The sequence below is a fragment of the Heloderma suspectum genome, chromosome 1 (assembly GCF_057233095.1).
Source record: "Heloderma suspectum isolate Gila_16-S chromosome 1, 16-S_ref, whole genome shotgun sequence".
Classification (NCBI taxonomy): domain Eukaryota; kingdom Metazoa; phylum Chordata; class Lepidosauria; order Squamata; family Helodermatidae; genus Heloderma; species Heloderma suspectum.
Window position 1 is genome coordinate 77,194,916 of NC_139458.1, and position 14,717 is coordinate 77,209,632.

The 14,717-nt window shown below is 44.7% G+C and overlaps 1 protein-coding gene across 1 annotated transcript in view; it reads right to left on the reverse strand.

Moving 5' to 3' along the window:
- Window positions 1–14,717, reverse strand: part of GALNT16 (polypeptide N-acetylgalactosaminyltransferase 16) — a 211,899-nt gene that overhangs the window by 76,615 nt on the left and 120,567 nt on the right. The window contains exon 3 of the mRNA XM_084847928.1: window positions 8,847–8,945. Coding sequence (XP_084704054.1) covers window positions 8,847–8,945 — 99 coding nt within the window. The remainder of the gene's footprint in view (window positions 1–8,846; window positions 8,946–14,717) is intronic.

Sequence of the window (14,717 nt, forward strand, 5' to 3'; positions counted from 1 at the left end):
CCTTGAAAACAGTGCTGAATTTTTAAAAACAATTCTACCAGAAAACTAAGAACAACAAGTAAACCAGAGCAGGAAAGTCTCATAAGAACCCAAAGAGCTGTTCAGGAGCCCTACAAATACAGATTATAGATTCATTAAAAAATGCACCATATAGTGGCATGGGGGAAGGCCCTCATGGAAAACTGTCCACGTGGGGGCAATTTTCACATGTCAGAAACAATTTTGCCACATGAAACCTGAGATGGTACAGTCCCTTCTGCTAAGCGAGGGCTGTATCATCTCAATAGGCATATTTGAATTTTCCTTCAAACATAAGATTAACTGGCCTGTTTCATACATTACCTAAAACAGAATGGTTGCTACCACTTTGTGAATGTTCCCACAGCACTCCCACTAACATGCAATATATACAGTTTCTACTCATATGAATAGGACCAATCTAGCAGCTGTTGCTAGAGTAATACGTAACCATGAAATCCACCCTAACCATGCAGGCGGAAGTTGCAAACATTGCCAGAAGCATTGTGGGAGAGCCCATGGGGCAGTAAAAATCATACTACTCTAGCAAAATGTATTTAAAAGGCCACAGGTGCTTCTGTTTCACTGGGGCCCTGCAATGTTTTCTCACCAGGATTAAATGCCTGTCCCTGTTCTATGTTGCCAAATTTTCAGACTTGGCTTATTTATTGGATAAATGGGGCATTTGCCTTGGGCACCAGCTGTGCTGTGGACACTTTAACCCAGTTTGCACATCATGGTGGGTTATTTAACCCTCACTTTGTGCACTGCCTGAGAGCCACTTCTGGTTTCTGTGAACAACCTCCAATCAGCCCGATCAGAGGTTGTGAGTGTGATGTGCAATCCCAGACCAACTGGTTGCTTAGGGGCTAAATAACCCAGCAGTTAACCCATATTTAGGGGGTAAACATGTTTAGGGCAAAACAACCCATGTCATGCTGACAATCTCCAATCGTGCCAACTTGAGGTTGTTTACAGAAAATGGAAGCAACTCACATGTGGCATGAATCCCAGCTAAATGCCACCATGATGTGTGCACAGCCACTTCCAGTCTTGACTCTCAGCCTTTGGGTTGCCACTGCAATCCCATACCAGCTCTGGCTCAGCCAGAACATTATGCTCAAGGTCAAGTCCAGCCATTCCTTTGATTCTGATAATGCAAAGTCTGGTAGATATATGACTTCATGGATGATTGGCTGCTAGTCCTCTACTCTACCCTTGACTCCCTTTATAAACTCTGGTATAGCTACAATTTATACATTTTCATCATGAAGAAGGGCTTGGATTTATAATGACTCCCTGAGCCATAGAAGATAATCAGGGTTAAAAAGGAGTCAGGATTCACAGAGGCTTAGTCCCAGAACCTGCTATTTTTAATGCTATGGTTGAGCTCTGGTGAGTTGAAAATGATGGACTGACTAAATGTGTATGTAGAATACCTTTTTGCCAGTTCTTAACAACCAACCCTCATTCATGTCAGAGTAGGATTAGGGGAAAGAATCTTCAGAGTGGGCAGAAACTTTAATCCATTTGATTTCTCGTTTATTTCTACTTAGAATTAGAGATCTGAAATTACAGCCCATTTCTAGATGGATTTTCTAGCCAGTTTTAGGTGTGTTATAAAACAATGAAAACCAGCAGAAGTCATCATAAGGAAGGAAGTAGACTTCTAGGCAGACCTGAGGCCTGACACCTGTCATTTTACAAATGGGACGCTGGAGACAATACAGTCATATCAATAGCTGTATGTCTCCTGCATTGCATTGTTCAAGCCAACCTTGTTAGGAATGAGGCAGTTCTCAGTGTGTGCGCACCATCAGTCCCCCTGCCTCAGAGGCTGGCTGTAATTTGAGGCCCAGTAAAGCAACTGTCTCAAGCGGCAGATTCTGGATGTCATTCAAGCAAATGGTGGGTTGTTTAATTGGTTTGTTTTTGCTGCTGGGGGGCTGGGCACAAAACTGTCTTGGGCTTGCCCTTCCTGCCTAACTGCCTATTGCTCAGAACAAACAATTTATCCTTCCCAAGGGCAACCTCCCCAAGACCAATAGTTCCTTGCAATAGATTTGTTTCCACCAGTGTGCCAAACCATCCTCGTACTTACAAAGCCCAGCTAGGTTGCACTTAAAAGAGCCTGTTATTTATTCACAAAGCAGTTTTCTGCAAGACCCTAAGACCTGGAGTGAGGAAAAATAGTTCCAATGAATAATGCATCATTGCCAGAGGTACTCTCAGCTGCCTTCCAGCTGAGATGCTCCATCTCTCTCTCTCTCTCTCCTCTCTCTCTCTCTCTTTCTCTCTCTCTCCCCCCACCTCTGTGTTCACAGAGAAAGCATTACCCTGACCTGATAGACTGCTTAGGGGACACTTTGAGCCAATTTTTAATATCTGAAAGGGAGCAGAGGGCATTTTCTCAGGGTAAAGCAAAACAGTGAATGGTCTTACCAAACTCTTTAGCCTAGAAAGGGACTGGGAGAAATGGTCAGCGGAAGAAACATCCCTTTGCTGTAAAAAGTAGCAACCAGGGTGCCAGGGAAAGGAAAGGTTCCTCCTGTGCAAGCACCGGGTCATTACTGACCCCTAGAGGGACACCGCTTATGCTGGCGTTTTCATGGCAGACTATAGCAGGGTGGTTTGCCATTGCCTTCCCCAGTCATGACTACCTTTCTCCCAGCAAGCTGGGTACTCATTTTACCGACCTTGGATGGATGGAAGGCTGAGTCAACCTGAGCCGGCTACCCAAGACCCAGCTTCTGCTGGTATCGAACTCAGGTCGTGGGGAGAGTTTCAGTTGCAATACTGCCGCCTACCACTCTGCGCCACACGAGGCTCAGGGTGCCAGGGACATGCATTAAAAATGGAGCCATGCTCCAGAAGTGCATTTAACATGTTTTCATCACACTTTCCCAAATTCTTTCTAAGGCTTTCTTCACATGAAGCTTTTACCCTGCAATTGAGATTGCTCCTTCACAGAGGTTTCCGGGCTCTTTACATGATGCCATTTAGCGTCTCCTGCACTAAATGCCCTTTGTTCCATTTTTAAATAGATTGCAGATAATGAGCGATCAAATTACCCCACTGTGTTCGGCTTCAGTTTTCTCAGTGAAAAGAGGAAAAGCGACAAGAAGGGGAGCGAGAACAATGAAAGATAATGGAAGACTCAGATATGGGGAGAAGGGGGGGAAGGGAGGGGGAAAAGGAAGCAGGTAAAAAAGGGAGTTGTTGTGATCCTGCATTTAAAACGGAAGCAGAAAGCCCCATTTTAAATGCAGGATTTTAGGGTGGTGTGGGGATGCCCTAAGGCTGAGGAGGGGAAAAACAGATTCTGACCAGTTGCTGCCTTGTGACAAATTCCCCATTCCCAGAACAGCTTCGCAACATTTTATTCCATTTCCACCTGCCCCCACAAAAATAATTCAATGAATGAACTCTTGATTATTTTCAAAGTGCTGCTTGTTTGTTTAAGCAAACAAACATATAATAGGAAGCATGAGTGAAGGAGCAAGAATGGCGGTTGAATCAGGGTCAGAAATGCTGGTACTATGGTAGCAGAGAATTTCTTCCTTTATATCAGTTTTATACCACTTACTATCTGGGAAGGATCCAATGGTGTCTGTGTGCTAGCACTATTAATGCTGCCTTAGCATACACAAATGCTTGTGCAATGTAGGGCTTGCTAGGGCAATGAAAAATTTATTGTAGAGCTGGAAAAGGTACAGAAAAGGGCAACTAAAATGATCAAGGGGCTGGAGCTTCTCCCCCATGGGAGAAGGTTACAACAGCTGGGATTGTTTAGCTTGGAAAAAAGGAGGGTAGGGGAGACAATCTACATTGCAACTTTAAACTGGTTTCAAACCTGTTTTTAGCGATTACGGCTACCAAATACAGGAATTCTGGGAATTGTAGCTCTAGGAAGAGGGGCCGCTTGGGCAGGGGACAGGGGTCTCTAGCAAAGAATTCTCAGTACCCTCATGAAAGTGCAGGATCCCTTTAGATAAACCGGTTTGAAACCAGTTTAAAGTTGTAATGTAGAAATCTACGTCTAGAAAATCATGTATGGTGTGGACAATGTGGATAGGGAGACATTTTTCTCCCTCTCTCAAAATACTAGAACCCGGGGTCATCCCATGAAGCTGATTGGTGGGAGATTCAGGACGGATAAAAGGAAGTACTTCTTCACACAGCACATAGTTAAACTATGGAATTCGCTACCACAACAAGTAATGATGGCCACCAGTTTGGATGACTTTAAAAGGGGGTTGGACAAATTCCTGGAGGAGAAGGCTATCAATGGCTATAGTCTTGATGGCTATGTGCTACCTCCAGTACCAGAGGCAGTGAGCCTATGTACACCAGTTGCTGGGGAACATGGGTGCAAGGGTGCTGTTGCGCTCATGCCCTCCTTGTGGGTTCCCAGTTGACAGGTGTTTGGCCACTGTGTGAACAGAATGCTGGACTAGATGGACCCTTGGTCTGATCCAGCATGGCTGTTCTTATGTTCTTATATTCTTATATTCTTAACAGCAAATAAGAGGCTATTTTCCTTTAAAACAAGGGGTGTGGGAAGCATGCCCCTTGTTTTCAAGCAAACTCGTGCTCCTCAAAGCCTCCTGAGTGCATGATTTTGCTTGAGAACAAGGTGCATGCTCCCTGTGCCCTTTGTTTTAAAGGAAAATAGCCCCTGTTTTGCCACCACCAAATTTTCTGTTGTGCGAGCAAGCACTATTGACATTGTGCAAGTATTGGTTTACGCTAGCGCAAGGTCAACAGCGCTAGTGCACGGACACCGCTGGATCCTTCCCATTAGTTGGATCCTTTAGGCATTCTATCCCCTCCCCAGTAGCACTGTGTTAGGGAGATTAGCTCTGCCCCTACCATCACTCCCCACCCAGTCACACAGCACAAGTTGAAGTCCAACACATCTGGAGGGCACCAGGCAGAGGAAGGTAGGCAAGCCATTTCAATGGTAACGCTTCTTTGCATTTCTCATTAAAAGCTAAAAGTTGCATTTCAGCTGACTGAAGAAGATCCTTTGTTAAAGCTCAGTATATTTTCACAAGTTGAACCTCTGCATTCTGAAGAAAACACCACTGAGTTCAATGGAGCCAGCTGAGGATGCATCATCATCTTCATCGTCATTTCATTTCTATACCGCCCAATAGCCAAAGCTCTCTGGGTGGTTCACAAAAATTAAAATGCATAGGGCTACGGCCACACACAAAAAGTTTGGTCTTTAAGGGGCCACAGGATGCCTTTTGGAAAAATGGGTCATTCTTCCTTCATTTTTATAGTAACATTTCTTAAACATCTTACTAGCCAATTTTCCCCACATTCTGATGCTTGTACTAGGAAACAACAATGTAAATGTTATTTAATATTTCAGCTTATATAACATATATGTGTGTGTGTGTGTGTGTGTGTGAGAGAGAGAGAGAGAGAGAGAGAGAGAGAGAGAGAAGAATAGTGTGTGTGAAAAGAAAACTTAAAAGGGAGGGGGACTATCAAAAGCTGTGGAATGAATCACAGATTAAAAGTAAAAAAGAAATTCCAAGCAGCCTATGGATTCTACCTATATCCTGGTTTGTAAGGTAAAGGGGGAAAATATACATATATGTGAATGTATATCTGTCAGTAAGTAGATTTACATTTAATGTGTTTCTTTTTTTTCTCTGTTGGTTTATTTAATCTTGTTTTGGAAAACTAATAACATCTATATAAAAAAGAGTTGTGGAACGAATCACAGATTAAAAGTAAAAAAGTAATTTCATGTGTTCATCAACCTACGTAAAACCTGAGTTATATAACTTCATCAATTCCATTGGGCCATCTGTGTTGATAAATGCATATAATATTGGCTACATTCATATGCAACTGGTTTATGGTAACCACAGTTTTTGCTTTATCCATGAATTGCCTTGTAGATGGGCAAACCATGGTGGCTTCTTTTCCCAATTTCTGGTTTGTTTCTCTCCCACCCATTCTGCCAGTCTTCAGAGTGGTTTCATTTTCTGGCTGCTCCTGCTAGGTGCCTCTGCATTGCAGCAGACAGCAGTGCAAACAAGCCAGGGATAAGCCATGGTTCTGGGTTCAGACATCATCATAATTAAATAAGCCAGACTTCTTAAGGCAACAACAAATCATGGCTTCTATCTGTGGTTTGTAGCTGGTTAACAAACCCTTGTTATTTATGGGAATGGGTTCAGACACAACAAGCCATACTTTGACAAATCACACCATGGATTAACATTATGTGTGGACCATACCACGGTTGCATTACCATGATGGGACTGGACTTCACAACTGACTAGAAGAGACTAATGTTTAGTTACCACACCCAGTCATAATTTGTAGACCCATGAGATTTTAAATCTTTGACTCAGAAAATACTCTGAACATTTTGAGACCCCTTACTCAAAGGATCTCCAAGCAGTCATCCAGAATTGGCTCATGCCTTTTTTCTGTGCATGCAACAGAAAGAAATCATCAACAAGACAAATCATAAATGAATCTTGCGCCCAACTGCCTGACTGCCAATTTAATGTCTGATCTATTAAAAACAGGCAATTTCCTAAGGCCAGAGCGATGCGCAAGGTTGGTATTTGTGTGTAGGCGTCTAATATTTTGTATTCAGATATTCAAGCACAGATGACAGAGACCCACATGTTGTGCACTTCTGCATCTGCCCGCTGCCCACTATTGCCACTGCTTACTGTCTCCGCTACCCCCAGTGAGAATCTCCCTGCAGGCTTTATTGCTTCTCCTGTCACTGTGTGCCATCACCGAGATTACACCGCACATACATAATACAATCCCCAAAATGGCAGCAGCACATAGAAGCAGAAAGCTGCAGAAAAGGGACAAGAAGGCATCAGTGTCTGAATGGGGGAGGCAGTTATGACCACCAAACCTGTTTTTGGACAGGAGGTTTTAGGGTTCAGATCTGAGACTTGAAGCAGCCCAGTTCATGCTGTTCAAGTTTCACCAGAAGTGACAAGTGCCGCTGTAATGTCTGATCTATGAGTTCATACAAGAGCATCATGGGATATATTATCGTTCTTTATACTGTAATGAAACATGTCTATATTAGCCATCTTGACATGACTAATTTCCATTCTGTAAGGGCAAAACTCCATTTTCAAGCATCAGCAATACTTGTTTATTCTATTTCTTCTGTGGATTTCTTTATCTGTCACTTAGGGCGAAAACCTATTGAGATAGACGGTCGCCTCCGGTTGCCTCTGAAGTCGGAGGCAGCCACCTATCCAATGCAGGGTGGCTGAAACACAGAGGAGAGGATTCCTTCCATGCTCTGGCTGCCCGGCAGTTTTCCTCAGATGCCTGATTTGGGGCATCAAAGCATGGCTTGGAGGAGGGGGAGGGACGGGGCTGGAGACCACATAGGAAGCTGTCTAAACAGCTTCCGCAGTCTCCCCTCCCCACCCCCAGAAACACCCCCTTTTCGCCCTGTCCGTGCTCTGTGTTACAAGCACGGACAGGCAGCCACCACTGTTCTCTCTGCCCCAGCTACGAGGGAGAGGGGAGCATGGTTTCCCAGCTAGGAGCTCATAGCGCACCTTTCTGGCTGCTTAATCCCTGATTAAGTCCTTAGTCCTGCGTTGCTCTGAGGAATTCCCCAAATTTGTGGTCAATATACCCAGATTGCTGTCAGGTAGAAATTCTATCCTTTCTGGAATCTTCAATTCTAATGTTAAATGTTTATTACCAGACAGAAGTGGGTTGTGCCCCTGGTCAGTTACATGATGTCATTCATGCCTTGGCTTGCTCTAACTAGCTTTTCACATGGCCTGGCTATAATAGCACAATCCTATATCTATTCAAACATAAGCCCCATTGAGTTCAATGGAACACATTCCTAAGTAAGTGATTGAAGCCGAACCCAGGATCAAGCATCAAGCCTGCCCTTGTCATCTCCTTTTGCGCTGGCTTCAGCATTTCCACCCAGACCTGTTTAAACTACAAGTCCTTGTTATGTCCCAAATGGGGAACTGTAATTTAATGTTGGTTAGCTAACCAGGATCTTGATTTTAAGATCCTGGTTATTAAACTGACACTAAACCACAGTTTCCCATTTCGGACATCACAGGGAATTGTAGTTTAAACAGACCAGGATTGAAATGCCAAAGGTGGCAGTGAAGGGAGATGATGGGAGGGGTGATGGGGGAAGTGCACAGGGCCAGTACTTGTTCCAGCTTACTAAACAATGGTTTATTAAACCAAGAATATTACATCCAAGATGGCCCATTGATTGGACCACACTCCAAGGTATATCGGGACATTCTTTTGCCCAATCCTGAAGGATGTACTGTATTAAAAGGCAGGACTCTAGGACCTTAGGAATTCAAAGAGCAGCACTAACCATATTACTCGGACTGATGTCCCACTGATTACAATGAGACTTTCTTCCCTCTAAGTATGCTTTGGATTGCAGCTTTAACCTTTACTCTTTTCATTCAGAAGTAGGGGAGACAGCAGCAGGCAAAGGGAACTTCAGGGCCTGCTCCAGTTGGACTCCTCCCCCCCCCATCACAGGGCCAACTGATATCAACTGCCCTGTAGGAAGGGACATCACATGCTGATTCCTGCTCAGGTGGAGCTGATTCTCTTATGAGTTTAGTTTTCTTGAGCATGTGGTTCCTGCTGTATCTGTTCTTTTTTATAAATACTGTAAGCCATTCTGGGGACTCTAGTCAAAAAGTGGGATATCAGTCTACCAAACAAATAAATAAGTCAGCAAGCCTCCTTGATTTCAGCAAGTATGCTTAGGGCTGCAACGTTCCGTCTCATTCACAATTGCTAATGGCATGCCTTACCTTTTCACTGTGCGGAGCAAGGTGGAGCGAGCCTCATTGTGAAAGGTGATGATGATGCTAGTTACCGGCAGGTCCGCACCGTAGTGCACAGAGGCACACCTGTAACAAATGAGAGAAAGAGTTTTGATTAGACAGAGCACATGCCTAAATGCCTGGGGAATTCACTTATAAAAATAGAAGTCCCAAATCTGCTGCCAAGCTCACAAAAGCTCATGCACATATATACCAAACAGCTGATAACTGTGAATTTTGGTACCCTGCCAACACCTTTCCCATTCAGCTTCTTTTGTGTGAGTGCAATTCATCATACACTGGCAGTGCTGACAGCAGGGCTTAGCATCCATCAGGTTATAACTGCCAGTAAGACCAGTTAACAAGCATGTTGGTTTCAAACGCTATTAAGAAAAAGAAAGATGATACTGATCCACACTCCTAGAATCTGCAACACGCTCCCTCTGCAGGAGAGTGGTGGGAAAGAAACAGGAGCAATCTATGCCCTATACAATCACCTGGTACTGTTGCTTCTTACACAGGCCCAGCAGTAGCCAATGAGAAAGTGTGGCAGGTAGTATGGCTCAGCTGCAACTGAGGGTGGCGGTATTCTCTTATTAGTAGCAGCATCACATAGTGGTGCTGGAGGCACTGAGAGACTATAGGTCAGAACCATCCAGCCCAATTGCAGTTGTCATCATTGGCCTGTGCCTGCATTGGTAGGGTAGTGCTGGCCAATTAGCAGCCACATGCCTGCACAGTGCTGACCTATGCCTCCTCCTTTGGTTGCCACAGTGATGGCAGCCATATATCCCTTGCCACACCACCAGCAGCTACAGCCACATGCCTGCACAGTGCTGACCTATGCCTCCTCCTTTGGTTGCCACAGTGATGGCAGCCATATATCCCTTGCCACACCACCAGCAGCTACAGCTGCTGCATGGGCCACTGTCCATTCCTGACCTTTAATCCTATGCTAGGCGTGCTCCCAACCATTACAAAATGCACAAGGAACTCCAGAGTCTAGAGCAGTCCAGAGCTGGGGCTAATCAGAACAGGTGAACTCTGTAGCAAAACTCCCTGTTTCCTGGGAGTGAGCTACTGGAGGGAGTGAACAGGTTGAGCAAATGGGAGTTTTGTGTGAGAGATCAGCAGGGAAGGTTGAGGGGGAGTCCTGGGAAACGACCGTCATCTGGAAAGCCTAGCACCATGGAGACTGACTGAATTGTTCCAAGTGACCTGCAGGGTATGTGCTATGTTTGTCTTCCTACCTGAGGGCAGCATGAGCTACACCTGCAGAAGTGCAAGCTAGTACCTCTGCTGGAAGAGAAGGTGGAAGGGCTCGAGGCACGCCGACCTACACTCCAACACATCAGCAAGGGTGGAAAGGTTTTAGATGAGAGGTAGGAGGCCTTCCTAAAAGAAGGGGAGATTTCCAAGGAAGACGAAGTAAACAGAGGGCAAAAAGTAGGGGATTGGAAGAACATGACACATAGGACCAGGAGAATTGGGAGACATTCTATGCCACTGGAACGATGCAACCAATGCCATTCACTTCCCATGAGTGGTGACCCTGGATCACCTGAAGAGGAGATAACACCCTGCTGAGGAAGATACTCAGGCCCACGTGGATTGGAGGAGTTTAACTACCAACCTGAGGAAGAGCAGATGTGTGGTAGTGGTTGGTGTCTCACTACTGAGCAGGATGGAGGCAGCTGTGCACACACTGGACATGTTATCTTGGGATGTGTGTTGCCTTCCTGAAGCATGTACTCAAGATGTGAGAGAGAGGCTACCAAAACTCATTAAGTCAACTGACCACTGTCCTCTCCTGCTGATCCATTTGGGAGCACATAATACAGCCAGAGGAAATGTTCAATGGATCTCCAAAGACTATGAGGCTCTAGGGAGGAAAGTGAAGGAACTGGGAGAACAAGTGGTGTTTTCATAAATCTTTTCTGCTATATGCAATACTAGACAATTCACCATTGCTTTTTAATGTAATATTTTCCTTTTTATGCTCTCTCTTTTCCTTTTTCTTCTTTCACTATTTTTCTGTTCCAGTTGAACAAAGAGTAGCTATTATATGAAAACTCTGTTAAAACTTGTTCCAAACAATAAATAAAAGAAGATGTCAAATGCCCAAATGCATTCATTATTTTAAGAAGCTGTGTCAAAGTTTAGCTTGGAGTGAACTTTTACTAGTTTTTCTCCACTTCATCAGAGATTAAGGATTTGTGAAGTTGGAGTGGGGTTAATTCCCACGACTCCACAATATATTTAGTCTTTTTTGCCATGAAAGATTCACATGCAACCTTTGAACCTGCCAGAACTGTGCCAGAACTGCCAGAATTCCAAAGTGCCATTTTTATGGAGAATGTGACACGCATTTTCATTAGTCATGAAAAATAAATAAATGTTACAGAAATAAAACTTTTTTAAAAAGACTGTTATTATATTATTATACATTGTCAGGACTGTAAGTCAGACTCCTCATAATTCAGAAGCGAGGCAGAGGACTCTGAGGAGGAGGCAGATTGAGGGAGGGAGTTTCCTGCAGCATGAACCCCCAGAGATCCCACTCCACCAGAAACCTCCATGCCAGGAAAGTCCCAAGAGTAATTCCACCACCCCTTCCATTGCCTAAGAGGGCTGCTCTGCCTCAGATTCCAACGGATTTCTGAACTTAAAACAAGTCCAAGATCCCCTTCTCCCAGCACAGTCAACAGCTGCAAAATCAAACAGGGGGCCTTTCAAACATAGGAGGGTTCTTGGTGACAGGGTGAAGAGCCATTCACCTGGGGGCAGACAGACGGGGGAAGGGCCAGCCACCCTGACTAGGTGGCAGAATATAGGAGTTCAGTGTTCAGTGAATGCCTGGAGGAGTCCTCTGGGCTGTGTAGGCAAGTCCTGCCCACAGAGCTGGATTAAGACATGCTGAGGCCTTAAGCCATGTCAGGATTCAGAGGCCACATACCATAAAAATAAAGGGGGAAAGTGTATTACATTATAATAGGAAGGGTAATGAAAGGGTACCACCCAGTGCTTGTACTTAAACAATGTAAGATAGCCTTCTCTGAAGGTGTATATAAAAGCACAAATAAAGTAAGTTGATTTGAACTTCTTTTAAACCAGCTCTAGCCTGCGCTTACTGCCTCCAGTACTAAATACTGTGTTGCCATGCTTTCTCTATATCAGGCAACTCTGCTGTAAGTCACACCAGACTTTCTGATGTATTTAAACTAAAGCAATTTAAATTATAATACATCTTAGTTATCTCCAACATATTTAGAGGCCCTTCATAATATGAGGCCCTAAGCCATGGCTTGTTCTTAAATCTGGCACTGCCTACCCACTGCATGTAACTGCATACTGCCACCCCCCTCCCCTGCTGAACATACACAGATGTACACACAGAATGCACCAACACTCAAGAAAGGAACCAGACTGCTCAGCGTCTCTCCTCCAGTGTAGGAGCTCTCTCTGTGTACATCTGTATGCATGGAGAACTCATGAACATCTACCAGACATTTGTCAAGGGATGGGGGAGGTGGCATGTAGTTCTGGTAGTGGGCTGGATTACTCTGCAGCCCCCTCCACACGTTCTTTCAAAGCACTGGCTGCCAATCCACAGGCTGCCAATCCATTTCCAGGCTGGAGTCAAAGTGCTTGTATTAACATTCAAAGCCCTAAATGGCTTAGAGCCGGGTTACCTGAAAGTTCATCTCCTCCCATATACATATATCTGCCTGAGATCATCTTCAGTAGTCCTTCTTTAGAAGAACCCACCACAGGAAGTGAGGTGGGTAGCTACTAAGAAGAGGGCCTTTTCTGTTGTGGCACACTGATTGTGAAATGAGCTTCCCAGAGAGGCTCGCCCGGTGCCTACATCATGCTCTTTTCAGCAAAAGGTGAAGACCTTATTTTCCCAGACATTTTCGTATGTCAATTTCTATTGTTTTAAATCTGTTACTGTATTTTAAATCTCTGCACTGCCGATTTTGGTTTCTATTTTTATTTTATATTGTAGTTTTAAACTTTAAAACATTTGTATTACATTTTATCATGTTGCGTCTTATGGTTTTAATTGGGCTTTGGCTATTGAGTGGTATAGAAATGTATTAAATAAATAAATTAAATAATGCATGGAGGGGTGTGTGTTTGCAGTGTACCCCTCTTACGTCAACCTTCAATAAGCTCCAATCCACTGTTGGAGAAACATCCAATCCAGCTCTGCCTCCAGCCTAAGGATGTATGAGGATGTTGTCTTTGTTCACAAACCATGCAAACATGTCCTATTCATAATCCCAAATATGAATGAAAACAGGAGCACTTTTTTCCAGAAATGTTCGCAAATTTCAGAATTTGCGATCACATTTTAAAAATCCGCACTCTGAAATGTGTGTTTTTGAAGGAATATGCATTTTCACACTTCCATCAATGGGGGAAGTGAGCACTTTTGAAAAATGCGCACAGAAATGTGCACTTTCCCCATTCAAATGAGCTGAAAAATAGGCTGAAAATGAAAATGGGAGAGAGCCAAAACAGGTTTTAAAGGGATTTTTGGAGAATTTGGGCAAGGTCGAAAATTGTTGGTCTTCCCCTCCCTACTCCAGCCAGATCTCCTCAGGCTTTACCAAGAGCTGTCTGAAGTCTTCCTGGAGGAGAAGGCTATCAATGGCTACTAATCCGGATGGCTACATGGCTAACAGTTGCTGGGGAGCATGGAAGGGAGGGTGCTGTTGCTCTCATATCCTGCTTGTGGGTTTCCTGTGCTGGTTGGCTGCTGCATGAAGAGAATGCTGGACTAGATGGAACCTTGGTCTGATCCAGCAGGGCTCTTCTTAAGTCCTTCTCCGTCATGTAAATTCCTGCCCTGGTGCTTGAACAGAGCTTGAACTGGAACAGGTGATATTATTCAGCCTCTGGGGAGAGGCAACCCTAAGCTGCTGCTTGGTTCCGGTATCTTCCACCACTGCTGCTTGGTTAAAGAGTTGAGGGTCAGGGAGATGGAAATATCTTAGATAAGAGATATTTCCTCTAGAACCTGGGATTGAACTTTCCTCTTCCAAAATGAACCAACTTTTTAACTTTTCCTTGATTCTGTCCCAGAGGTTATCATGCCCTTAGGTTGTCTCCAAGTGACCAGCATTGTCTCTGCACTCTGGATGAAAAGATTTATGTTTATTTTCCAAGCCATCCCAAGGTTCTCTCCAAGCCCTGGCTTTTCAGCTAAGCAGTCTTGACAGCAGCTCCATAAGCCAACCAACTCCACCTCTCCCAGTAGAGTAACTAGAGGAAGTGCTGTAGCCCTTCTATCCCTGGCCATCTTGAACATCTTGGTGTGTGCATGCTGGAGTGTGTACACTCTGGAATTTCATCATAACCACGAGGCAAAAGTGCTATGCTGACCTTTATATCTTAGAAAATTCTAGCTTCCCAGCTCTGCACAAGACCAGGCACCATGGACTGAGAATATTTCTTGGGGACCTTGATCCAGCAGTCCTAAGTGCTCCTTAAAACCATCCAGCTGTTTCCTGCTTATTTTCACTGCCTGTGGCCAATCAGGGCTGGCCCTCCCATGATTTCCTGCGGTTCAGGCGATCTTCAGGAACACTCCTCCCACAGTGCTTGGCTCTGAGAAAGGACCCATCAGAGCCAGGCATTTGATCCTGGCTGTCTCTTCAGAGAGCAGTGGCAGTGATGGGAGGGTAGGTGGGAGACACAGCAGGGGGTGGGGAGATGCGGTGGGGGGTGGGAGATGGGGGGGAGACATGGTGGCATGCTGGAAGGAAGAAGAGAGATGTGGCAGGGTGTGGGGAGACCTGCTAGGGGGAGATATGCGGGGGGAGATGAGATGGAGGGTTGGGAGAGACGGGA